General features: G+C 43.1%; 1 protein-coding gene across 1 annotated transcript in view; it reads right to left on the reverse strand.

Annotated features, from left to right (window-relative positions):
- Window positions 1–25,111, reverse strand: part of DNAH6 (dynein axonemal heavy chain 6) — a 227,139-nt gene that overhangs the window by 3,628 nt on the left and 198,400 nt on the right. The window contains exons 70-75 of the mRNA XM_045978683.1: window positions 18,156–18,285; window positions 15,519–15,646; window positions 11,951–12,136; window positions 11,366–11,438; window positions 10,471–10,622; window positions 7,139–7,361 (exon numbers count right to left, since the gene is read on the reverse strand). Of these exons, the coding sequence (XP_045834639.1) occupies window positions 7,139–7,361; window positions 10,471–10,622; window positions 11,366–11,438; window positions 11,951–12,136; window positions 15,519–15,646; window positions 18,156–18,285 (892 nt within the window). The remainder of the gene's footprint in view (window positions 1–7,138; window positions 7,362–10,470; window positions 10,623–11,365; window positions 11,439–11,950; window positions 12,137–15,518; window positions 15,647–18,155; window positions 18,286–25,111) is intronic.

Below are 25,111 nucleotides of genomic sequence, written 5' to 3' on the forward strand. Positions count from 1 at the left end.
ACAGATTCTTTGCCTCTTTGGTTAGGTTTATTCCTAGGTATCTTATGGTTTTGGGTGCAGTTGTAAATGGGATTGACTCCTTAATTTCTCTTTCTTCTGCTTTGCTGTTGACATATAGAAAGGCAACTGATTTCTGTGCATTGATTTTATATCCTGACACTTTACTGAATTCCTGTATGAAGTTCTAGCAGTTTTGGAGTGGAATCTTTTGGGTTTTCCACATAAAGTATCATATCTGCAAAGAGTGAGAGTTTGACTTCTTCTTTACTGACTTGGATGCCTTTTATTTCTTTTTGTTTTCTGATAGCTGAGGCTAGGACTTCTAGTACTATGTTGAATAGTAGTGGTGATAGTGGACAGTCCTACCATGTTCCTGACCTTAGGGAAAAAGCTCTTAGTTTTTCCCTATTGAGAATGATATTCACTGTGGGTTTTTCATAGATGACTTTGATGATATTGAGGTATGTACCCTCTGTCCCTACACTGTGAAGAGTTTTGATCATGTTTGAGTTTGATCTTTGATCAAGAAAGGATACTATACTTTGTCAAATGCTTTTTCAACATCTATTGAGAGTATCATGTGGTTTTTGTCCTTTCTTTTATTAATGTATTGTATCACATTGATTGATTTGTGGATGTTGAACCAGCCTTGCAGCCCAGGAATAAATCCCACTTGGTTGTGGTGAATAATCCTTTTAATGTACTGTTGGATCCTATTGGCTAGTATTTTGTTGAGAATTTTTGCATCCATGTACATCAGGGATATTGGTCTGTAATTCTCCTTTTTAAAGATTTTATTTATTTGTTTATTTGTCAGAGAGAGAAAGAGTACACAAGCAGGCAGAGGCGAGAGAGACGCAGGCTCCCTGCCGAGCAAGGAACCCAATACTGGACTCAATCCCAGGACACTGGGATCATGACCTGAGCCGACGCCAGCGGCTTAACCAACTGAGCCACCCAGGTGTCCCTGTAATTCTCCTTTTTGATGGGGTCTTTGGTTTTGGGATCAAGGTAATGCTAGGTTCATAAAATGAGTTTGGAACTTTTCCCTCCATTTCTGTTTTTTGGAACAGTTTCAGGAGAATAGGTGTTAGTTCTTCTTTAAATGTTTGGTAGAATTCCCCTGGGAAGCTGTCTAGCCCTGGGTTCTTGTTTGCTGGGAGATTTTTGATGACTGCTTCAGTCTCCTTACTGGTTATGGGTCTGTTCAGGTTTTCTATTTCTTCCTGGTTCAGTTTTGGTAGTTTATATGTCTCTAGGAATGCATCCGTTTCTTCCAGATTGTGAAATTTGTTGGTGTATAGTTGCTCATAATATGTTCTTATAATTTCTTTGGCATTGGCTGTGATCTCTCCTCTTTCATTCATGATTTTATTAATTTGGGTCCTTTCTCTTCTTTTTGGTAAGTCTGGCCAGGGGTTTATCAATCTTATTAATTCTTTTGAAGAACCAGCTCCTAGTTTCATTGATTTGTTCTACTGTTCTTTTGGTTTCTATTTTATTGATTTCTGCTCTGATCATTATTATTTCTCTTCTCCTGCTGGGTTTAGGATTTCTTTGCTGTTCTTTGTCCAGCTCCTTTAGGTGTCAGGTTAGGTTTCTTGTTTCTTGAGAAAGGCTTGTATTGCTGTATACTTTCTTCTCAGGACTGCCTTTGCTGTGTCCCAAAGATTTTTGAAGAGTTGTGTTTTCATTTTTATTTGTTTCCCTGGTTTTTAAAAATCCCTCTTTAATTTCCTGGTTGACCAATTCATTCTTTAGTATAATGCTCTTCAGCCTCCATTTATTTGAGTTCTTTCCACCTTTCCTTTGTGGTTGAGTTCTAGTTTCAAAGCATTGTGGTTTGAAAATATGCAGGAAATGATCCTGATCTTTTTGTACAGGTTGAGACTTGATTTGTGACCCAGGATGTGAACTATTCTGGAGGATGTTCTATGTGCACTAGAGAAGAATGTGTATTCTGTTCCTTTGGGATGGAATGTTCTAAATATATCTGTAATGTCCCTCTGGTCCAGTGTGTCATTTAAAGCCTTTATTTCTTGTTGCTCTTTTGCTTAGATGATCTGTCCATTTCAATAAGGGGGGGTGTTAAAGTTCCTTACTATTATTGTATTATTGTAGATGTGTTTCTTTGATTTTGGTATTAATTGGTTTACATAATTGGCTGCTCCCATGTTAGGGGCATTGATATTTAAAATTGTTTGATCTTCTTGTTGGACAGACCCTTTAAGTATGATATAGAGTCCTTCCTCATTTCTTATTATACTTTTTGGCTTAAAATCTAATTTATCTGATATAAGGATTGCCACCTCAGCTTTCTTTTGATGTCCTTTGGCATGGTAAATTGTTTTTCACCTCCTCACTTTACATCTGGAGGTGTCTTTGGGTCTAAAATGAGTTTCTTGCATACAGCATATGCATGGGTCTTTTTTTTTTTTTTTTTTTTAAATCCATTCTGAATCCCTTTGTCTTTTGATTGGGGCATTTAGCTCATGTACATTCAGGGTAACTAAAGAAAGATATGAATTTAGTGCCTTTGTAATGCCTGTAAGGTGACTGTTACTGCATATTGTTTCTGTTCTTTTCTGATCTGTTACTTTTAGGCTCTATCTTTGCTTAGATGACCCTTTCAGTATTTCCTGTAAGACTGGTTTGGTGTTTGCAAATTCTTTCCGTTTTTGTTTGTCCTGGAAGGTTTTTATCTCTCCTTCTATTTTCAATGACAGGCTAGCTGGATATGGTATTCTTGGCTGCATATTTTTCCCATTTAGTGCTCTGACTAGATCATGCCAGTCCTTTCTGGCCTTCCAGTTCTCTGTGGATAGGTCTGCTGCCAATCTAATATTTCTACCATTGTATGTTACAGACCTCTTGTCCCAAGCTGCTTTCAAGATCTTCTCTTTGTCACTGAGACTTGTACGTTTTACTATTAGATGACGGGGTGTGGATCTATTTTTATTGATTTTGAGGGGGGTTTCTCTGTGCCTCCTGGATTTTGATGCTTGTTCCCTTTGCTAAATTAGGGAAATTCTCTGCTTTCATTTGCTCCAATATACCTTCTGCTCCTTTCTTCTTCTTTTGGCATCCCAATTCTTCTTCTTCTTCTTTTTTTTTAAATGACACCAAATTGTACATTTTTTTTTTATTGAGAAAATTTTTTGAAAGATTTATTTTTTTAAAAAATTTGTTTATTTACAGCATAACAGTGTTCATTGTTTTGGCATCACACCCAGTGCTCCATGCAGCAAATTGTACATTTTTTAAAAAAGATTTTATTTATTTGACAGAGAGATCACAAGTAGTTAGAGAGGCAGACAGAGAGAGAGGGGGAAGCAGGATCTCTGCTGAGCAGAAAGCCCCATGTGGGGCTCGATCCCAGGACCCTGAGATCATGACCTAAACCAAAGGCAGAGGCTTAACCCACTGAACCACCGAGGCACCCCAGGGATCCCAATTATTCTGATATTGTTTCATCTTGTGGTATCACTTATCTCTTGAATTCTCCCCTCGTGGTCCAGTAGTTGTTTCTCTCTCTTGCTCAGCTTCTTTATTTTCCATCATTTGGTCTTCTATATCACTAATTCTCTCCCTTGCCTCATTTATCCTAGCCATAAGAGCCTCCCATTTTTTATTGCACCTCATTAATAGCTTTTTAAAATTTCAACTTGGTTAGATTTTAGTTCTTTTATTTCTTCAGAAAGGGATTTTATTTCTCCAGAAAGGGATTCTCTAGTATCTTCCATGCTTTTTTTTGAGTCCAGCTAGCACCTTGATAATTGTCATTCTGAACTCTAGTTCTGACATATTACTAATGTTCAAATTGATTAGGTGCATAGCCATGGTACTGCGTCTTGTTTTTTTTTGTTGTTTTGTTTTTTTTTTTTGAGGCGTTTTTTTCCCCCCTTGTCGTTTTATCCAGATAAGAATAGATGAATGAGAGAACAAGATACTAAAAGGGTAGCAACGACCCCAGAAAAATATACACTAACCAAATCGGAGGAGACCCGAAACCAGGGGGAAGGGGGTGAAAAGAAAAGAGAAAAAAAATATATATATATATTTTAAAAATATTATACACACACACACACACACGTGAATAGAACAGTGCTATACACTTGATTTTGGGTGTATTTTGGTTTGTTACAAGAAACTGTCTCCCAAAGTTTTAAAGAAAGAAAGACACACACAAAAATAAGGGTATACATGATGGAGGGATGGAGTATGACTGTAAAGATGAAAATTAATAAGGTTCTAAAAAAGGAATTAATAAGATAGGAAGTTGGTTGAAAAAAGAAAAAAAAAGAGGAAAGAATGTGATCAGGCAGGAGACTAGAACAAATCCATGTGCTAGATTTAGGGTATATTTTGATCTGTTAGAAGAAACTGTATCCCAGAATTTTAAAGAGAGAAAAACCTATATGTATACAAAACACTAGGTTAAATACAATGAAGGGATAAAATATAACAATGAAAATTTAAAAATATTTTAAAAAAATAGATAAAATAGTTTAAAAAGTTTAAAATAGGGAAGAGGAAAAATTTAAAATTAAAAAATTTAAAAAATAAAATAAAAAAATAAAATTTAAGAAATTTAACTTTGAAAGACTAAAGAATCATGGGGGAAAAGCCATGAATTCTTTGTGGTGTATTCCTGTAGCTCTGATGTTTTGCAGTTCTCATTGATGGGTGAACTTGGTCTTGGCTGGATGTTCTTATTGATCCTTTGGGGGAGATTCCTGTTGCAGTGATTCTCAAATGTCTTTGCCTAAGGCAGAATTGCACCACCCTTGCCAGGGGTTGGGCTAAGTAATCTGCTTGGGTTTGCTCTTGGTAGCTTTTGTTCCCTGAATGCTTTCTGTACAGATTTTGGGGGAAGGAATGAGGATGGCGTGCTCCCAGTCTCTAGACCCTGTAGGAGCTGAGAGCTCGGGGCCCCACTCCTCAGTGCACCCTCAAGGAAAGCAGTCAATCACTCCTGTTTTTGGTCTCCAGCCACATTCCAAGCTCACCCAACCTGTGACTGAGTGTTTCTATCTCTAGCACATGGCCCTGTTTGGAGTCTCCAAACCTAGCAGATTCCTGCAGCATGCTCCTGTGCCATTCCTCCCAGAGGAGGAAGGGGGAGGGGTGTCTCTTCTGGATCTGCCACTTGTGGGGTCTTGCTTGAAGAGCAGTTACTGTGTTACTGCACCTTGGATCATAGTTTAAGGTAACCCCGAGCTGAGAGCTCACTTGGCTCTCAGCTCTGTCTCTGCAGCCAGTTTCCCTGCTCCCATACCTGGGAGTTCTGCCACACTCAGACACCCCTGGTCTTTTTGTGACCCCACAGATCTTGAGACCACTCTGTCCCTGTGAGTTCTCCACCCCCTGCTTAGCCTCTAGAGTGACGTCCCTCAGTGGAGCAGACTTCTAAAAGTTCCAATTTTGTGCTCCACTGCTCTACTGCTCGCCGGGAGCCAGCCCCTCCCTCAGCAGTCTCTCTTCCCGTATGTTGCCTTGGGTTCAGTTCTCCACACGTCCTACCTTCCAGAAAGTGGTTGCTTTTCTGTTCCTAGAATTGCTGCTCTTCTTGTCTTCAATTTCCTGTTGAGTTTGTAGGTGTTCAGAATGGTTTGATAACTATCTAGCTGAACTCCTGGGACCCGGTGATATTTATGTCTACTCCTCCACCATCTTGCTCCTCCAGTTAATAATAATTTTACAATTTCGTGATGATTAAGTGTAAGGAATCCATCAGTGATTTAATTTTTGTATATAGTATGACATAGGGTCTAAGTTTGGTAAAACCAATTGTCCAAGCACCATTTGTGGAAGAATTTCTCTCTTCCTGACCTATTTTATAATGTATTTTATTTGAGAGTATAAGAGAGGAAGAGAGAGAGAAAGGGAGCACGCACAGGAGAGAGCACATGCACAGAGGGAGAGGGAGAAGCAGACTCCTTGCTGGGTAGAGAGCCCGATGCGGGCTGGATCCTAGGACTCTGGGGCCCTGAGCCTAAGGCACATGCTTAACTGACTGAGCCACCCAGGCACCAAACAAGGTCTATTTAGCGACAGCAAAGTGATAGTACAAAGCTCCCAAGGAGGGAGGGGACCTGAGAGGGTTGTCAGCAACATCATTTTAATTACTACCTTTTCTTGGTTCCTCTTGCTGAGAAGACAGAGCTCCTATTGGAATTTTAGCCAATAATAAGACAAATGACTTTTACAAAATAGGTAAAAGACTTGAACAGACAGTTCATCAAAGAAGATATAAATAAGTACCAGGAAAATGGCTGGCATCCTTAGTCATTAGGGAAATGCAAAGTAAAACCACAAGAAGATACCACTATATTCTGTCACCCACCTATCTATCTGACATCTAAAAGTAATAGGACTGATGATCCTAAGTGGTCATGAGGATGTGGAGGAACTGGAACCCTTACATGCTACTAGTGGAAGTGTTCAATGGTATGGCCACTTTGAAAACAGTGTTTCTTCAGTCTGGAAAGTTATCTGCCATTATTCTCTCTCTTTCATCCTCTTTCTCCTTCCAGATTGCCTACTAGATAAAAAATGGAAAATTTGGCTCCTTTCATGATGTCACTTTTTTTTTTTTTTTAAATCTCACTGTGCTATATTGTGAGGACTTTCCTTAGCTCATGCCCTGCTCACTCTTCAGCTGTGTCCTATCTCTATGTGGGGCAGATCTTCAGTCTCTGTTGATACAGCTTTCTACTTGGTTCCTTTTTTCAGGGCTACGTTTTAGTTTCAGGCCCACTCGGATTCCCCTTTCTTCAACATGGCATTCCATTTTTGGTTTATTTTCAAATCCATTTTCTATGATGAGTCTCAGTGGCTTTGGTGAGAGAGGGATTTTTGTATGTACTCAGGCCATCATTTTTTGAAATTAGACATCACTGTTCAGTAAGCTCTATTTTCTACTTATTAGAAGAAAGTATTAGTTTTATAATGTCAATCCCATCTCAGAGTTTAAAGAAAGAGAATTTATAACATTTATGAATTAATATGTTATAAGTGGCCTCCTTTTAAGCTTTGCTAATTGGTTTAAGGTCTCTCCTTGCATAGTATTTTTTTTTTTTTTTTGACTTTAGTTTGTGTTTTGTCATCATCTGGGCCAGTGTTTGCGCATCCTTACCTGTGGTTGAGAGCGTTCCTGCCCGGGCCCCTGTTTTATAAAGTGGGGAGTGGTAAAGTGTTGGGTTTGGCACATAATTTTGTTGAGGTTCAAAATGCACCACAGGCAGCATTGGATTCATCTGTCCTGGCAGTGCATCCTCCATCACCATCTCCGTGTTGTCCCATCGAGAAGCATCCATGAACATCCCATGAACAAGAACGCCATCCTGAGGAGAGGGCAACTGAAAGACGAACAGAAGTTTTAAGGTGAGGAGAAGGGGCTTAGCTGCTGTGGGCTGTTTTCTGAGCCCCACATCCTCACCAGTTAGTTCTTAGAAACACTCTATAGATTGCTATTATTACTCACATTCTGGAGTGGTAAATACAGAGGCTTGGAAAGGTAAAATGACTTCCTTCTCAGTTTGACACCAGATCTCATACTTTCCATATTCCACTAAGATCTCTAATAGGGAAGCCATTGATGGGCTACAGACTATCCTATGTTATGTCCTGACTTTCTCCTTCTCATGGGAAGTGGGTGGGATAGGAGGGCTGTTCGGTTTAGCAAGGTCTTTCTGGGGTCTGGGTGCCCTGCTAAAGACAGACTCTATATCTCTAGTAACATTTACAGAGCACCAATGGAAAGTTCCTTTTTTGTTTTCAGAAATTATGCTAGATTTTTCATGTTTCTGTTAAAGCAGGTGGGGAGAGACAGAGAAAAATCCTCGCCCTTAGTGGCCCGTGACTGGATGCCACCCCTGGTATACAATTTCGGCCAGTTGTAGGCTTCCGTGTCGTCCTTCCTCAAACACTGAGTGCCTCTGGCCATTTGTGGAGCTAGTTATCTTTGGGATAACTGGAGCTTCGCACCTGCAGGCAGATGACTGAGCTGTTTGGACACAGGTAGTATATTTTTATCATGAACAAAAGAATGGTAAGCTTTTTGGCTGGTCTTTACTTTTTAGCATCCTGAACTTCGTCTCCTGGGCAGGCTCGGGGCGGGAGGGGGGGGGCTTCCCGTCTAGGGGGTTGCTGTGTACACTTGTGCAGTTTGCCTTAGGAGAGGCTGAAAACCAGCCTGCTATACACGTGCCAGGCCATGTGTGGGAGCCAAATGGGCATCCACCCAGAGGGAGTGTGTTTTCCTAAGCTGCACAAAGGTGGCAGATGGGCAGACAGTGGCTTGTGTGTAACAGAACTAAAGCTGTGTAAGCAGTCTCTGAGAGACAGTTGCTGGGAGGACCACGAGGTGGGCCCATGATGTGACCTGCCATCTCCATAGAAAGCAGGGATTCTAAGGTATTGTCATGCGCCAGTGCCCCCAATCCAGGCAGAGATGTGGTGTGGGTTGGGGCAAGGTGGAGGAACAGAGGCCCCGGTCAGCATAAGCTTCCATCTGTCAGAGTCAGCCTCCTGGGGCAGGTAAAAATGTGCCAGGCACAGAGCAGGGCCGGCATCCTGGAAGGCCTCAGTGAGAGCTTTTTTGTGGGTGCCTTTCCGAGGCCTTGGTTAGTCCTGATACAGGCCTGGGACACCCTCCTGGCTAAGAAGGGGCTCAAAATAATGAGGAGTGCAACTCTCAATTTATTTTCTCTTTACTTTAAAAAGCATTTTGATGCTCAAACAAATTTCCTTAAAAGTATAACCCTTTTTATTGTCATTTTAAATACAGGCAATTAAGAGGCATGGGATGTTAAAGTATTTCATAAGTAAGCTATGCATATTGAATCGGTTTGTCTTGAGCAGAGTAGATCAGTCAGATCTGAGTGGGGTGGATGCTGACAGAAGTATCCAGGAGCAACTTCTACTAACTGATGCCAGGATATGTTAAAGTTTAGTAAAGCCATTCACCACAACTCTGTTGATTGGTGCATGAACACTTTCTTGGAAAAAACCATCTGGAGCAGATGTTTGATTTTGTGGCACAAATAGGAAATTATATTTATATGGCTCACTGGTACACAGAGCTCTAGTCCTTGTCGCTATCTCCTTAGCACGTCGAAGCTGGGAAGCTCATGTTGGCAGCAGTGGTTCTCATCCCTGCCTATACACTCGAATCACCAGGGGAGCTTTGGAAAATAATGGTGCCTAATGAAACGGAGGTGATTCTGATGTGACTAGCGGGTAGTCTGGGCACTGGGAGTTTTAAGAAGTTTCCACAGGTGATCCTAACCATCAGTCAAGGTTGAGAATCACTGATACTCTAGAGCCGTGGTTCTCAAACTTTAGTGGGCCAAGAACCCCATGTAGGACTTGTCACAGTACAGATTTCTGGGTCTCAGCCCAGAGTTTCTGATTCAGTAGATCCGGAATGGGTCCTTGGAATTTGCATTTCTAGTAGGTTCCCAGGTGATGCCCGAGTTCCTGGTATTGGAATCACACTTTGAGAACTTCTGCTCTAGAGGGAGTAAACTATGTAGGCAAGAAGTTTGAACTGCTTCTCTAGTGCACTCCTGTAAGTTATGCCGTGTAGTTGTGGTTATATAATGTATGAAGTTAGTACATCACTTCCGCTAGGGGGCAGCTCAATGAACGGCCAATAGACTCAGCCTGTAATAGTAGTTCTTTTTTTGTTGTTGTTTATTTACAGCATAACAGTGTTCATTGTTTTGGCATCACACCCAGTGCTCCATGCAGTACGTGCCCTCCCTATTACTGCGGGAGCATTATGTGCCGGTTCATTCTTACCACATCACCACTCTGAGGTCGGTGGCGGCCCCATCTTACCGATGAGAATGCTGAGATGCAGACACCCTGGTCCTTGCTCTAGCATACTTAGCTGGCAAAGGGGAGTCAGGCCTGCCTAATTCTGAAACCCTTGGTTTTTTTTTTTTTTTTTTTTTTTTTTTTTTTTTTTTTTTTACTTATTTGACAGAGAAATCACAACTAGGCAGAGAAGCAGGCAGAGAGAGAGGAGGAAGCAGGCTCCCCGCAGAGCAGAGAGCCCCATGCGGGGCCCGATCCCAGGACCCTGGGACCACGACCCGAGCCGAAGGCAGAGGCCCTAACCCACTGAGCCACCCAGGCGCCCCGAAACCCTTGTTTTTAACATCTTGTTAAAACCCTCATATTTAACCTCTTTCTCCATTAAGAAGGAGAAAGTTGCCATCGGACTCTAAAGAAATAAACAGGGTTACTTTAAAGAACATCTCTACAAATCAGGCTAATTTGGGCAGTTCCATCTAGGCACTGCTCGCCTGGGGAGTTTGTCTGAGGGCTGTGAATCTTGTCTGCTTCTCGTGCTCCTGCATGTGGGAGGCAGTGGGAGAGGGGGACAGGGGAGGTTGGCTGAGATCTCAGATGGCCGTGGGACAGAGCTGCTTTGCTGTAACAGTAGTCATGGGACAGTACCTCCAAGTCCATGGGCAATTCTTGTCCAAACTGCACTGTCTTGGCAGCTTCTATAACTGCAGCTTGATCCCGGTAGATGGGAATCATGTTGTATTTGAAACTCAGCTCATCTATAGGCAAATTGTATTTCCGAGCATGATTTTGAAGAGTTCCTATAAATATGAAAACCAGAAAGCTGGATCCTCGGAACAACACTGCCGTTTCTCGAACACAGCCTCCGCTTGCCTCCGCCAGCCTGCTCTAGCATTTGAGAGCTTCCACTCCAGTGAGAAGTCCCAACCATTAATGCCTTATTCCAAATTAGCTCATCAGACTGGAAGCCTGCGGTGATGTTGGGAGGGGTGGAGCCATGGCAGGGCTGGGAAGAGAGGGAGGAAGGCCAAGTCTCAAGGGCACTGCTCTGCAGTGAGGGAGATAAGCCAGTGCAGGACATCCAGAGCCCCATCTCCCTAACTTCAGAGTCCTGCTCAGCTTGTTTTATATGGGCTGTATATAAGGCTGGGCCCACTAGCTGAAGTCCTTGAGGGCTGCTGGAAGGACAGAAGGAGTATTTGTTAGAGGGAAGGAAGCTGTGCTGAGGTGGGGCTGGAGCAGGTGGTGCCTTTAAGCACAGGGGTCGCACGGGACTGGGGCGTGCTGTGGACGTTTACAGCAGCAGGGCACACTTGCATGACAGAGAGGGGCAGGGATTAGGTTGCAGGGGAGCATCTGCTGTTTCTGCCATCCTTTCCCCGACCAGAGAGGAAGAGCAGGGCCTCACCGAACTGCCCTACAGTCAGCCATGCACAGTTATGTCATTAGCAGCCAGGCCTTCTCCCTGGCTCCTAGAAACCCAGCATGTAACCGATCATGGTCTTTTCTGTGGGATTTTTCTTGAGAAAGCAAGGTTGGTTACCTGTTAGAAATCCTTGAGGAAAGAAGAAACCGGAGATCCAGAAGGACTTAGGCTGCCCCCTTTTGAGCCACAACTAAAGGAGAAACATCACATCATCATGTACTGTTTTTCTAAAATGGAGTTTGTCATTTAAATCAAAGTCATATTTTGGAGGGCTTCTCAGGAGACAGAATCTCAACCAGCCTGAGTTAGTCACCAGCCTCATTCTCACTGCCTGTCTGTTCCCCTTCCTCACCCAACAGCCTGAGCATAAATCCAGAAACTGGTTATTTCAGGGGGTGTGGGAGAGGGGAGACCACAGCAAGGTCACACCTGGCACTTTGGACCCATGTCAGATTGGTTCTGTATGTCATAGCGGGGTCCCATGAACTAGATCTGAAACTAAAAGGACATGTGGCAATAAAGGCCAAGGGCAAAGTATGTTATGATCAGCATGACTTTCAAATTGATGCCATTCTGGAAGTTTCTGTCTCTTTGGGCTCAGATGATCCCTCAGTGGTTGTTAGTGTTTCAGTTTGCTAGGGCTTTTTAAGGACCTTGAGGCCTACTGTGTTCATCAAACCCCAAAGAAATGAATTTTCTTACATCCACAAACGCAGTCCTCAGGATAAGATCTTTCACCCATGATCCTAGTGGCTTCAGGGACGGGTAGGCTGTGCTGGACCACAGAGAAGGAACCTGGTTGTTGAGGAAACTGTTATAGACCTTATCCATCTCCTCAGACATCACCACAAAGCCAGCAATGGCTTTGTTGAGTGTTTCCAGAGAAGTCTGAAAGAACAGGAATGGGGAGGTGCATTTCACAGATGTAATTATCAAGTGTGAGTGCCACTCGTTTGTGGCAGCAGGTACTGCGTCGGGCTGAAGGGACAACTTGCTGGGTTCCATCCTCCCTGCTGAGCCAGACCCTCCAGTCTTTCATCTATTTTTACAACATGTGACCATAGGGATGTAAGACCTGGGGTGGGGGACAGTTCCGGCGGTTAATAGCAGAATCCAATGCAGTGGAGAGAGGGGAAGATAGAGAAATATCCCCTGAAGCCTCAAGAAGTGATTTCAAGAACTGCCATGAACAGCTCTCCTCTAGACTAAAGGAGAAACAGGCCTGATGGTTGGTTAGTTGGGAAGCGTGGCGGGGGGATGGTGGGAACTACCTCGTGCCCCCGATAATTCTGCCCCGGGGGCCACCTACAGCCTCTGAGGTCATAGCAGAGAGGGAAGATTCTTAGACGAGACCAATCTTTCAGCAGGTACCTTGAACTGGAAACACCTCCTTAAGGCATGCCCCTTACCCTCCCCTCACCCCAACAAAAGTCAGAGGCAGACAGCAGTCCTGGGAGATGCTGGGCTGGCAGCAGCTGTGGGAAGTACAGGGCTGCAGTTGCTGCCTGGCTAAAGAGGAAGGCTGGGCTTGAGGATGGGTACGGCCAGGACGGGTTCCCATTTTATGAAAACTACTGCCATCTACTGGAAAGATATTATAGAAAGACGTTAGAGGCCAAATTTATATTGATTGAAAAAACCAAATAAGGTCCAGGACCATATAGCTCAGAGATAGGCCATATGTGGATGAATAAGGTTAGTCAGCCTTCCCTTCCCTCACAGTTACTCCCCAGCGCGCCATCTCTCTCCACAAGAGGCAGTGGTATGAAAAAGAAGAGTTTTAGTTAGATCTGCCCTTGGGACGTGAGGAGCCCTTGGCAGCGTCAGAGAGCAAGGAGGTTCTCAGCCAGAGCCAAGGCGGTATTCTACCTTAGATACTGAAAATGGAAAAAGCAGGAGATTTATATAAAATGCTGGGAGAATGCTTAAGTTACGGGGAGAAGGGGGGGATTAGGCAGCTAGGGTCTTCCAGGTCTGCTGAAAATAGAGGTCACTTTGCAGCCGATTCTCCCAGAGGAGGTACTTAAGGCAGGCGCCATGTTAGTGGGAGAAAGCATAATTTCAAAATGTTCTCTGTGGCTAGAAACCTGACTAACAGGCTGGCCTCCTCTGTCCCAGGAACAGCCCTGGCTCACAGTTCTGTCACTAGAAGGAGGAGAATGGGCCTCCCAGGTGCTGCCACCTTCCTCGGCCTTTCTTAGTGCCACGGCGGTGCTGCCTTGCTATTCCCTGGGTGAAGTGAAGGTGGGGCTCGGCCAGATTCAGAGCAAAGCAGGGCCAGGCAGAGGTCAGGATGGGGGAGGCGGTGGTGAGGGGCCACCACCCCTCCCTCAGATAGGAGCGCTCTGCCTCTGTTCCTGATGGCCTTGCAGGCTTCTTCTTCCTGGACTCTGCCCTCTTCTGCTTCCTGTAGGTGAATCCCGCCATTATTGGGAGATGGTGTTTGATGAGAAGTGGCCGCAGAGAGACTTGAGAGCCACACTCATTCACTCACTCATTAAAATATTCACGAAGATTTAGTATGTGTCAGGGGCTAGGGAAACAAAAATGACTAATATCCCAGTTTCCCTCTCTTCCAGAAGTTCATTGTCTCCCTGGGGACCCATCTTCATGGAGGGGTAATTACAAAGTAATGCGGTAGGCACAGTGATAGACACAGACACCTGAAATGATGGGGCGCTGAAGAGGGGCTCTTAAGTTATCTGATGGTGGAGGGACGGGCTGGTGTGTCAGGAAGGGTTTTTTGGAGGAAGCGACATTTGCTTTTGTCCGTCTTCAAGTAGGTGAAAGGTCATGATGTAGAGGAGGCAAGACATGAGCAGCATGTCCGTCCTCTGAACAACAGTCCTCCCTTCCTTTTTGCTGGGCACAGCAATCCAACTTGGAGACTACACTGCCCACCACCCTCGAAGCTGGGGCATAGCCATGTGAGCAAATTTTGGCTAATGGGGTGCAAGAAAAGAAAATGATGTATGCGATTTCTGGGTCACATTTTTACCAGGAACCTGCTTTCTCCCAGCCCTCTCTTTCCCCTGTCCCACTGGCTGGCAAAAGGGGACAATAGGAGCAGCCACCTTAGGCCCAGAGATGCAGGCTAGCTGTTGAGGCTGGAAGAGCTGACCCTCCAGCTGGGGTCCCTAGATGAGCTCACAGAGCAAGATGGACTCCCTGTCCCCATAGGGCTTCCTCTGGGCTGTTAGCTGAAGAGGGAAGTGAGTTTTTATCTTGTTTTGGTCATTGTGTTTAGAGGTCTTTATCCTAGCAGCTTAGTCTCTAGCCTGGCTCTTTCCGTGTACAAGGTGTTAAGCCCTGGGCTGGCCTCCGGCCCGAGACAGTGGTGTATAGCTGACAAGATCCACAGTCCCAAGGTGAGGGCTTTGCATGTTCAGCTGACCTGTGCCCCTCTAACCCACAAGCCGAAGTATTACCTGCCAACCAGTAACACCAGGAGACTTTTTCTAATAGGGGAGAGCCTTTGGCTTTAAAAGACTTACCCCAGTTGTCCTTCCCAATCTTATCACCGAGCCTTGACATTGTGCTAGGCATTTGGGTCTTGCTGGGCAGCAAAACTTACCCAGTGAATGCTCAGTATTTGGTCTCTAATAGTTTTTGTGCTTCCCTTATCAAAGTGACACACAGAGAAACCAGGGAGGCCTTCAGCCATCATTATAAATCCAAGGCCATCCACAAAGTATTCCGGAGCATAAGGCAAAGGTCCAAATAGTTGTCCTCAAATTTTAGTGGCAGTGAAATCATCTGTTGGGGGGAGGTTATTTAAAATTTCTCAGGGAATTCTAACGCAGTAGGTCTGGAATGGGATCAGGGAACCTGCATTTCGAATATGTTGCATAGCAGATTCTAACGCGGGTATTTTGTGGCCCAACTTGGAGAAACTCTGGTTTTTATAGTCGTCATAAAGACTGTGTTATTACATGCAAACTGGCCGTCAGGAACACACGCTAAATCTCTCATAATTCAGTGCTTTGGTCCTTGATCAAATGTCTGAGTCAATGCTCACTCCAGGGGTGTAAATTAGGATAATGAGGACACTGGGATCTGTAATGTCACAGACTGATGGAGGCCTTATCAGAGAAGGGCAACAGATTCCTTGGATGGGGGCCGATCCCATTTTAGCCAAGTTGTGTTTGGAGAGTTGTTAGCAAATCCAAATGGAAATGCTGAGGTGGTGGAAATGGAGGATTCTTATGAGGCTACACTTTTCTACAAAGCTTTGCTGCCCGACAGCAGTACCGGCAGCGAGTGCTCATACGTGTATCAGCTTCAGTAGCTTGTTAAAGCGGTCCACTTCTTGTCCGAGCACCGTAGTCAGGGAGTTAAGGCGTCCTTGAGGATCCCTGACGAAAAGGCTCTCCGACGCACTCTCCATTTCTAGTGTTTCTGAAACACACACAGCGGATTCCTCAGACTGATCATCATGGACTATGGTCCTCATAGCACTGCCCTTGTCATGCGCTTAGCTTAACTCTTACAAAGTCGACTTCTGCAGCGGGCCTCGGCTGAGTGGGAGTCCGGCTGCGCATAGACCTCAGTGGCAAATGCCGGCAGGACCAGCAGCTACCTGGTAGGTAAGGGCCATCCCTGGGACCAGAGGTGCCAGGAACCCTGGGTTTTCTCTGCCAGGTGTATGTAAGCCTCCCTCTTCCCTGCACACAGGCATTGCCTCTCAGAGACGAGGGGGTGGCTGGGGGTGGGGAGCGAGGGAAGAGGCAGATGCAGCATCTCTCTTGTTCCTGAGCACTGTTCAAAGGGACTGACTCAGTTTTTAGGCCTGTAGCTCAGGCCGGGTCGAAGGTTTTGCTCTTCCTTTTCCCTATAGTCTAGCAAATGGAGGCTTATAGAAGCTCTACAAAAATGAAGGCCCAGCATTTTGCCTGCATGTCTGAGTAAAGTGTTCATAAGTGAGTGGCTCTGAAGTCCACATACCAAATTCCTTCTGAATTTGCATTTTCACTGCTCTAGAACATTCACACAGTGGTGTGGGTGAGTCTAGCTTGGGTCACCCGCAGTGCTGTGCTTACACATCCCTGGTCCCCTATCAACTCCTGAGGGGCTATTCCAAACCCTCAGTTCTCTTACTGAATAGTCACATCCCTGTCCCCTTTGCCTGAGCAGATGGCATCATTTACTTCACACTGAAAATATGTGCTTTATTAAGTTCAGAGAGAAAATTCTCCTAGGTGTCAGTAGAACTCTCTGAACCAAGTACACGGCCTTCCAGCTAGCCATCTGCCTATGCCTCCCTTTTCCACCCAGGCCTCTATCTTCTGTTTGTTTAAAATCACCTCCTAAACGAACCGACTCAGTTTGCTTTACCCACAACAGAACCCTCTGCTCAGGAAGCATTCTTTTGAGGGCCTGTTTTGGGAGGAGATGACTGGCTTCTGAGGTCACTCAGGCCTTTTCTTCTGGGGGTGGGGTGTCTTAGGAGAATTGGCAAGACTCTGTGGTACAGTGATATAATAAGAAATATATATTTTGGTCTTTGTCCCTGGTTCCTCCTGACTAGAGCTCCCCAAACCCTTGTAATTTCCTAAATAATAAGAGTGATAGGAGCATCATTTTTTACATTTGGCTTTGACCCTGGCGCTGAAATAGCTTCTGAGTATTAAAGATGAAAGGAGAGTCTTTGTTAATGAGGTGGCTTTGGAAAGCCTTGAAGGGTGGAGGGATCGTTGTCAGGGGAACCGACCCTGTGATTAGACTTTTGGAACTTTCAGCTTCCTCCTCTGACCTCTTGGAGAAGAGAGGGGCTGAAAGTTGAATCAATCACTAATGGCTAATGACTTGGTCTATTATGTCTAATAATGAAACCTCTATAAAGACCCTAACTGAAGGGGTTTGGAGAGCTTCTATGCAGTAGGAGGGTGGTGTACCCTGACTCCATGGGGACAGAAGCTCCTGTTCTTGAGACTCTTCTAGACCTTGGCCTATGCACCTCTTCATGTGGTTGTTTATCTGTACCCTTTCTTATATCCTTTTATAATAAACTGGTAAATGTGTTTCCTTGAGTTCCGTGGGCCATTCTAGCAAATTATAAACCTAAGATGAGGGTTGTGGGAACACCCAAATTATTGCCAGTTAGAAGTATAGGTCACAGCTTGGGACTTGAGATTGGCATCTAAAGAGGAGGACAGTCTTAGGGATTGAGCCCTTAACCTGTGGGGTCTGTGCTAACTCTGGTTAGTGTCAAAATTGGATTGTAGGATACCCAGTTGGTGTCCAGAGAGTTGGAGAATTGAAGCCCACACATTTGATGTCAAAAGTGTTGTGAGTAGAGCGAGAAACACAGTTTAATTTTACACCAGACTAGGAAGTGTAAATCTATAGTCATTCTAAGAAAAGTGTGAGAGTAGATCGCTGATCATTTGGCAAGATTCCTTAACTCAACCAGAAAGCAAGGTAATAATAATTTAGCTACTTCTCTTGAATCTAGGGAAAATATGACACAGATTCTAGAGCAGGGCTATCTAATGGAACATTTTACAATAACGGAAATGTCTTCTGTGTTGTCCGATATGGTAGCACTCAAAATGTGGCTGGTGCAACTGAGGAAATGAATTTTAAATTTTGCTTATTTATAAGTTTAAGTAGCCACATGTAGCTAATGGCTACTGTCTTGGGCAGGACAGGTCTAGAGGCACAAGGAAGCTCAGGAAAAAGGCTGGTTAACTTTCATGGGCTTAGAAACCAACTTGCTCCTAATGCTCCTGGCAGTTGGCTTGTTGAGATGCTCAAGGCTTCCATGGAGAGCTCCAGGTCAGAAGTGCTCTCTACATAAAGAAAAGTGTATGTAATAAAGCAGATTTGGATACCTGCTCATCACTCAGCTATCTGAGTTTATTCCTAAAAGTCCCATGAGGTACAGATGCCAGGGATTATTTATTACCTGGAACTCTGGTCTGGACTGAAGCAACAAGTTCTTGGACAATTTCATCATTGCTTTTTCCCTCTCCACCAGAAGATGACCTTGGCTGGACCTCAAGTATGGTGTTGATTAAAGTGTTGGTCTCTTTGTACTGTAAAGGTGGGAAGAGACAGAATGGTGAAGACTCAGATTCTCAGAAAATAATATGCAGCACAGTTTACTTATAGAAATAATGGCAACTTTCAAAAGAGGGAAATTTTTATGTTGAAGATAGGATTGGTAAAATGTGCTCATTGGAAAGGCACGGTACAGGTGACCTTTGAACAACGTTGGGGTAAGGGGCATTGCTCCTCTCGATCACACAGTAAAAAAATCCATGTATAATTTGATTCTTCAAAAACTGTCTAAGTATACAGCTCAGTGGTATGAAATACATTAATTATGCTGTGCAACCATCACCATCATCCAACTCCATAATTCTTCTCATCTCTTAAAACTGATACCCCATACCCATTAAACAGTAATTCCTCATTCCTCCCTTTCCCCAGCCCTTGGTAAATAACATTCTACTTTCTGTTTCTAGGATTTTGACTACTCAAAATACCTCATATAAATAGCATTATATTGTGCTTGTCTTTATGTGACTGGCTTATTTCACTTAGTGTCATGTCTTCAAATTTCATCCCTGTTGTAGCATATTGCAGAATTCCCTTCCTTTTTAAGGCTGAACAATACTCCATTGTATGTATATATCATTTTTTTGCTTACAACCTGTCAATGGACACTTGGATTGCTTCCACAGTTCAGCTATTGTGAATGATGCTGCTACTGACCAGGGAGCCCCATGCAGGGCTCGATCCCAGGACCCTGGGGTCATGACCTGAGCCAAAGGCAGACACTTAGTGGTCTCAGCCACTCAGGCACCCCTATTTTTGGACGTTTTAATCTCCATTCTGGAAAGTTTATTGTCCTCTATATCACACGTGTGATAATCTATATACCAGTCCGGGTCTATAAGTCTCCAGAGTAGTTCTTAATTGTGCTGTGGTATTTTTAGTTTCCTTGACAGTTTTCATTCTTACGCATCTCATGGCATCCTCTGTATATACATGTCAGCCTGTTCTCAGATTCTGGCTTTTTCTTTCTACAGGCTGGGTCTTCCGCCCTACCTCAGATGCCAAAAAACATTGATTTTTGTGTTTTAGCAGCAGGTGATTTGCAGAGGACAAGTCTGTATCTTCCAGATGGTGTTTTCTATCCTTTATCCTTCAGTATGTTTTTCTCCCCTATTTACTCAGCCTCTGTGTTTTTTTCTCTCCATTTATTCAGCCTCTAATGAAAAAAGTGATAGTAGATATCTGTTTGTGCCCAGACAGTCTATACAGATGGCCCTTGACTAATGTCCATTATTGTCTTAGGAGGCAATTTCTGCCTTTTTCCTCCAACTGATGTGCATAGGTCAAGGTCCACTTTTCCTTACTAGTTTCTAATAAGCATCTCTGTAAGTATAGTTTGCTGGAGTGAGGAAGGAATCATATCTTCAATGTAAAGACTCTATTGATGGCAGGCAGAATTAGCTAACTCAAACCAGCTAATCAAAGAAAAGAAATCTGTTGACTCATACACTGTGAAGAAGAGAACATAAGTCACATGGGTCTCAGGATGAATGGACCTAATGTTTTCTCTCCAGTACATGCTTGGTTGTTTCTTTCTTTCCTATGGCAGATGAGCTTCTTCCAAGTGGTTGGGGGAATGGGTTGAGTGTCAATGATAAGGCCACAGACAACTACAGATATACAGTATCTTAATCAGTGATTCCAAAGGAAAGAGAAATTCCTCCCTCAATCCTAGCATCTCTATATACTAAAGCTTAGGGAAGAATTCTCATTCACCTAATGTGGTTCATGTACCTGTTCCTTGGACCAGTTCCAGTGGCTAGGTGATGGAGTGCTTGCTGCCCTTGGCCAGGGCTGAGTCACTTGCCCATCTCTGAAGGTAAGGGCGTCTTACCAGAATTTCATGGAATGAGGAAGGGGCTGTTATTCCAAAAGGAAGAGATTGAGAGTAGGGCATATACTCTACCAGAAAAATGGAGTACGGGAGGCTAGACATAAAAACATACCATGGTGCTCACGTCAGTTGTAGTGAACCAAAGGAAGACACAAAACTACACTCCTAGGTACACGCTGCCAAGAGTGTTACCTGTATTGACAGTGCCATATTTCTCACAGGATGCAACAAGTCTTACTGTATCTACATTCCCCTTTCCCTTCTTTCACCCCTCTCCCCATGCCCACCCACTCTAGAGCAAACAGTCAGATATGAGTGAATATTAACACTTGGTTTGGCCAACTCCTTTTCTTCCTGAAAGTAGAATAATGAAAAACAAGATATTATTATAACTCCTCACTAAATAGCAAAGCAATTTTTAAATTAATATACAATGTATTATTTGCCCCAGGGGTACAGGTCTGTGCATCACCAGCCTTACACATTTCACAGCACTCACCATAGCACATACCCTCCCCAGTATCCATACCCAACTACCCTATCCCTACCCTCCCACCCCCTAGCAAACTTCAGTTTGTTTCATGAGATTAAGAGTCTCTTATGGTTTTTCTCCCTCCTGATACCATCTTGATTCATTCTCCCCCTCCCCCCACTGATGACCCCCCTGCCCTGCCTCTCAAATTCCTCATATCAGGGAGATCATAATTGTCTTTCTCTGATTGACTTATTTTTCTCAGCATAATACCTTCTAGTTCCACCCACGTTGTTGCCAATGGCAAGATTTCGGTCTTTTTGATGGCTGCATAGTATTCCATTGTGTATATATACCACATATTCTTTATCCATTCATCTGTTGATGGACATCTAGGTTCTTTCCATAGTTTGGCTATTGTGGAACTTGCTGCTATAAACATTTGGGTGCACGTGCCCCTCTGGGTCCCTACATTTGTATCCTTAAGGTAAATACCAAGTAGTGCAATTGCTGGGTTGTAGGGTAGCTCTATTTTCAACTTTTTGAGGAATCTCCATACTGTTTTACAGAGTGGCTACACCAGCTTGCATTCCCACGAACAGTCTAGAAGGGTTCCCCTTTGTCTGCATCCTTGCCAACATCTGTTCTTTCCTAACTGGTTAATTTTAGCCATTCTGACTGGTGTGAGGTGGTATCTCACTGTGGTTTTGATTTGTATTTCCCTGATGCCAAGTGATGTGGAACACTTTTTCACGTGTCTGTTGGCCATTTGGACGTCTTCTCTGCAGAAATGTCTGTTCATATCTTCTGCCCATTTCTTGATTGGATTCTTTGTTCTTTGGGTGTTGAGTTTGAGAAGTTCCTATAGATTTTGGATACTAGCTCTTTATCTGATTTGTCACTTGCAAATATCTTCTCCCATTCTGTTGGTTGTCTTTTGGTTTTGTTGACTGTTTCCTTTGCTGTGCAAAAGCTTTTGATCTTGGTGAAATCCCAATAGTTCATTTTTGCCCGTGCTTCCCTTGCCTTTGGAGATGTTTCTAGGAAGAAGTTGCTGCGGGTGAGGTCTAAGAGGTTGCTGCCTGTGTTCTCCTCAAGGATTTTGATGGATTCCTGTCTCACGTTGAGGTCTTTCATCCATTTTGAGTCTATTTTTGTGTGTGGTGTAAGGAAATGGTACAGTTTCATTCTTCTGCATGTGGCTGTCCAATTTTCCCAACACCATTTGTTGAGGAGACTGTCTTATTTCCAATAAGAATGTCTTATTGGACATTCTTTCCTGTTTTGTCGAAGATTAGTTGGCAACAGAGTTGAGGGTCCATTTCTGGGATCTCTATTCTGTTCCGTGGATCTGTGTGTCTGTTTTTGTGCCAGTACCATACTGTCTTGATGATGACAGGTTTGTAATAGAGCTTGAAGTCTGGAATTGTGATGCTGCCAACTTTAGTTTTCTTTTTCTTTCTTTCTTTCTTTTTTTTTTTTTAAGATTTAATTTATTTATTTGACAGACAGAGATCACTGGTAGGCAGAGAGGCAGGCAGAGAGAGAGGAAGGGAAGCAGACTCCTGCTGAGCAGAGAGCCCGATGCGGGCCTCGATCCCAGGACCCTGAGATCATGACCTGAGCTGAAGGCAGAGGCTTTAACCCACTGAGCCACCCAGGTGCCCCTGGTTTTCTTTTTCAACATTCTTCTGGCTATTCAGGGTCTTTTCGGTTCCATATAAGTTTTAGTGTTATTTGTTCCATGTCTTTGAAAAAAATATGGTATTTTGATAGGGATTGCGTTAAATGTGTAGATTGATTTAGGTAGCATAGATGTTTTCACAATATTTGTTCTTCCAGTGCATGAGCATGGGATGTTTTTCCATTTCTTTGTGTTGTCCTCAATTTCTTTTTCTGGGTACAGATTCTTTGCCTCTTTGGTTAGGTTTACTCCTAGGTATCTTATGGTTTTGGGTGCAATTGTAAATGGGATTGACTCCTTAATTTCTCTTTCTTCTACCTTGCTATCGGTATATAGAAATGCAACTGATTTCTGTGCATTGATTTTATATCCTGACACTTTACTGAATTCTTGTATGAGTTCTAGCAGTTTTGGATCAGACTATAATTTCAGATTTTCCACACAAGTATCGTATCATCTGCAAAGAGTGAGAGTTTGACTTCTTCTTTGCCAATTCAGATGCCTTTTATTTCTTTTTGTTGTCTGATAGCTGAGGCTAGGACTTCTAGTACTACATTGAATAGCAGTGGTGATAGTGGACAGCCCTGCCATGTTTCTGACCTTAGGGAAAAAGCTTTTAGTTTCTCCCCATTGAGAATGATATTCACTGTGGGTTTTTCATAGATGGCTCTGATGATATTGAAGTATGTTGGATCCCTACACTGTGAAGAGTTTTGATCAAGAAGGAATGTTGTACTTTGTCAAATGCTTTTTCAGCATCTGTTGAGAGTATCATATAGTTCTTTCTTTTATTAATGTATTGTATCACACTGATTGATGTGGATGTTGAAGCAACCTTGCAGCCCAGGAATAAATCCCACTTGGCGGTGGTGAATAATCGTTTTAAGGTACTGTTGGATCCTGCTGGCTAGTATTTTGGTGAGAATTTTTGCATCCATGTTCATTAAAGATATTGGTCTGTAATTCTCCTTTTTGATAGGGTCTTTGTCTGGTTTTGGGATCAAGGTAATGCTGGCCTCATAAAATGAGTTTGGAAGTTTTCCTTCCATTTCTATTTCTTGGAACAGTTTCAAGAGAATAGGTATGTATTCTTCTTTAAATGTCTGGTAGAATTCCCCCAGAAAGCTGTCTGGCCCTGGGCTCTTGTTTTTTGGGAGATTTTTTTTTTTTTAAGATTTTATTTATTTATTTATTTATTTATTTAATTTGACAGACAGAGATCACAGGTAGGCAGAGAGGTAGCCAGAGAGAGAGGAAGGGAAGCAGGCTCCCTGCTGAGCAGAGAGCCCGATGCGGGGCTCGATTCCAGGACCCTGGGATCATGTCCTGAGCCGAAGGCAGAGGCTTTAACTCACTGATCCACCCAGGTACCCCTTTTTGGGGAGATTTTTGATGACTGCTTCCATCTCCTTACTGGTTAGGGGTCTGTTCAGGTTTTCCATTTCTTCCTGGTTCAGTTTTGATAGTTTATATGTCTCTAGAAATGCATCCATTTCTTCCAGATTGTGAAATTTGCTGGTGTATAATTGCTCATAATATGTTCTTATAATTATTTGTATTTCTTTGGCATTGGTTGTGATCTCTCCTCTTTCATTCATGATATTATTAATTTGGGTCCTTTCTCTTTTCTTTTTGACAAATCTGGCCAGGGGTTTATTAATCTTATTAATTCTTTCAAAGAACAAGATCCTACTTTCATTGATTTGTTCCACTGTTCTTTTGGTTTCTATTTCATTGATTTCTGCTCTGATCATTATTATTTCTCCTCTCCTGCTGGGTTTAGGGTTTCTTTGTTCTTTCTCCAGCTCCTTTAGGTGTCACATTAGGTTGTGTACTTGAGACCTTTCTTGTTTCTTGAGAAAGGCTTGTACTGCTGTATACTTTCTTCTCAGGACTGCCTTTGCTGTGTCCCAAAGATTTTGAACATTTGTGTTCTCATTTTCATTTGTTTCCATGAATTTTTAAAAATTCTTCTTTAATTTCCTGGTTGACCCATTCATTCTTTAGTATGATGCTCCTTAGCCTCCATGTATTTGAGTTCTTTCCAAATTTTCTCTTGTGGTTGAGTTCTAGTTTCAAAGCATTGTGGTTTGAAAATATGCAGGGAATGATCCCGATCTTTTTATACTGGTTGAGAACTGATTTGTGACCCAGGATGTGATCTGTTCTGGAGAATGTTCCATGTGCACTAGAGAAGAATGTGTATTCTGTTGTTTTGGGAAGGAATGTTCTGAATATATATCTGTGATGTCCCTCTGGTCCATTGTGTCATTTAAAGCCTTTATTTCTTGTTGCTCTTTTGCTTAGATGATCTGTCCATTTCAATAAGGGAGCTGTTAAAGTCCCTTACTATTATTGCATTACTATCAATGTGTTTCTTTGATTTTGTTGTTAATTGGTTTACATAAATGGCTGCTCTATGTTAGGGGCATAGATATTTAGAACTGTTAGAGTTTCTTGTTGGACAGACTCTTTAAGTATGATATAGTGTCCTTCCTCATATCTTATTATAGTCTTTGGCATAAAATCTAATTTATCTATATAAGAACTGCCACCCCAGCTTTCTTCTGATGTCCATTAACATGGTAAATTGTTTTTCACCCCCTCACTTTACATCTGGAGGTATCTTTGGGTCTAAAATGAGTTTCTTGCAGACAGCATATTGATGGGTCTTTTTTTTTTTTATCCATACTGATATCCCTTGATTTATGATTGGGGCATTTAGCCCATTTACATTCAGTAAACTACTGAAAAATACGAATTTAGTACCATTGTATTGCCTGTAAGGTGACTGTTACTGTATATTGTCTC

This window comes from Meles meles, chromosome 15 (assembly GCF_922984935.1).
Source record: "Meles meles chromosome 15, mMelMel3.1 paternal haplotype, whole genome shotgun sequence".
Classification (NCBI taxonomy): Eukaryota; Metazoa; Chordata; class Mammalia; order Carnivora; family Mustelidae; genus Meles; species Meles meles.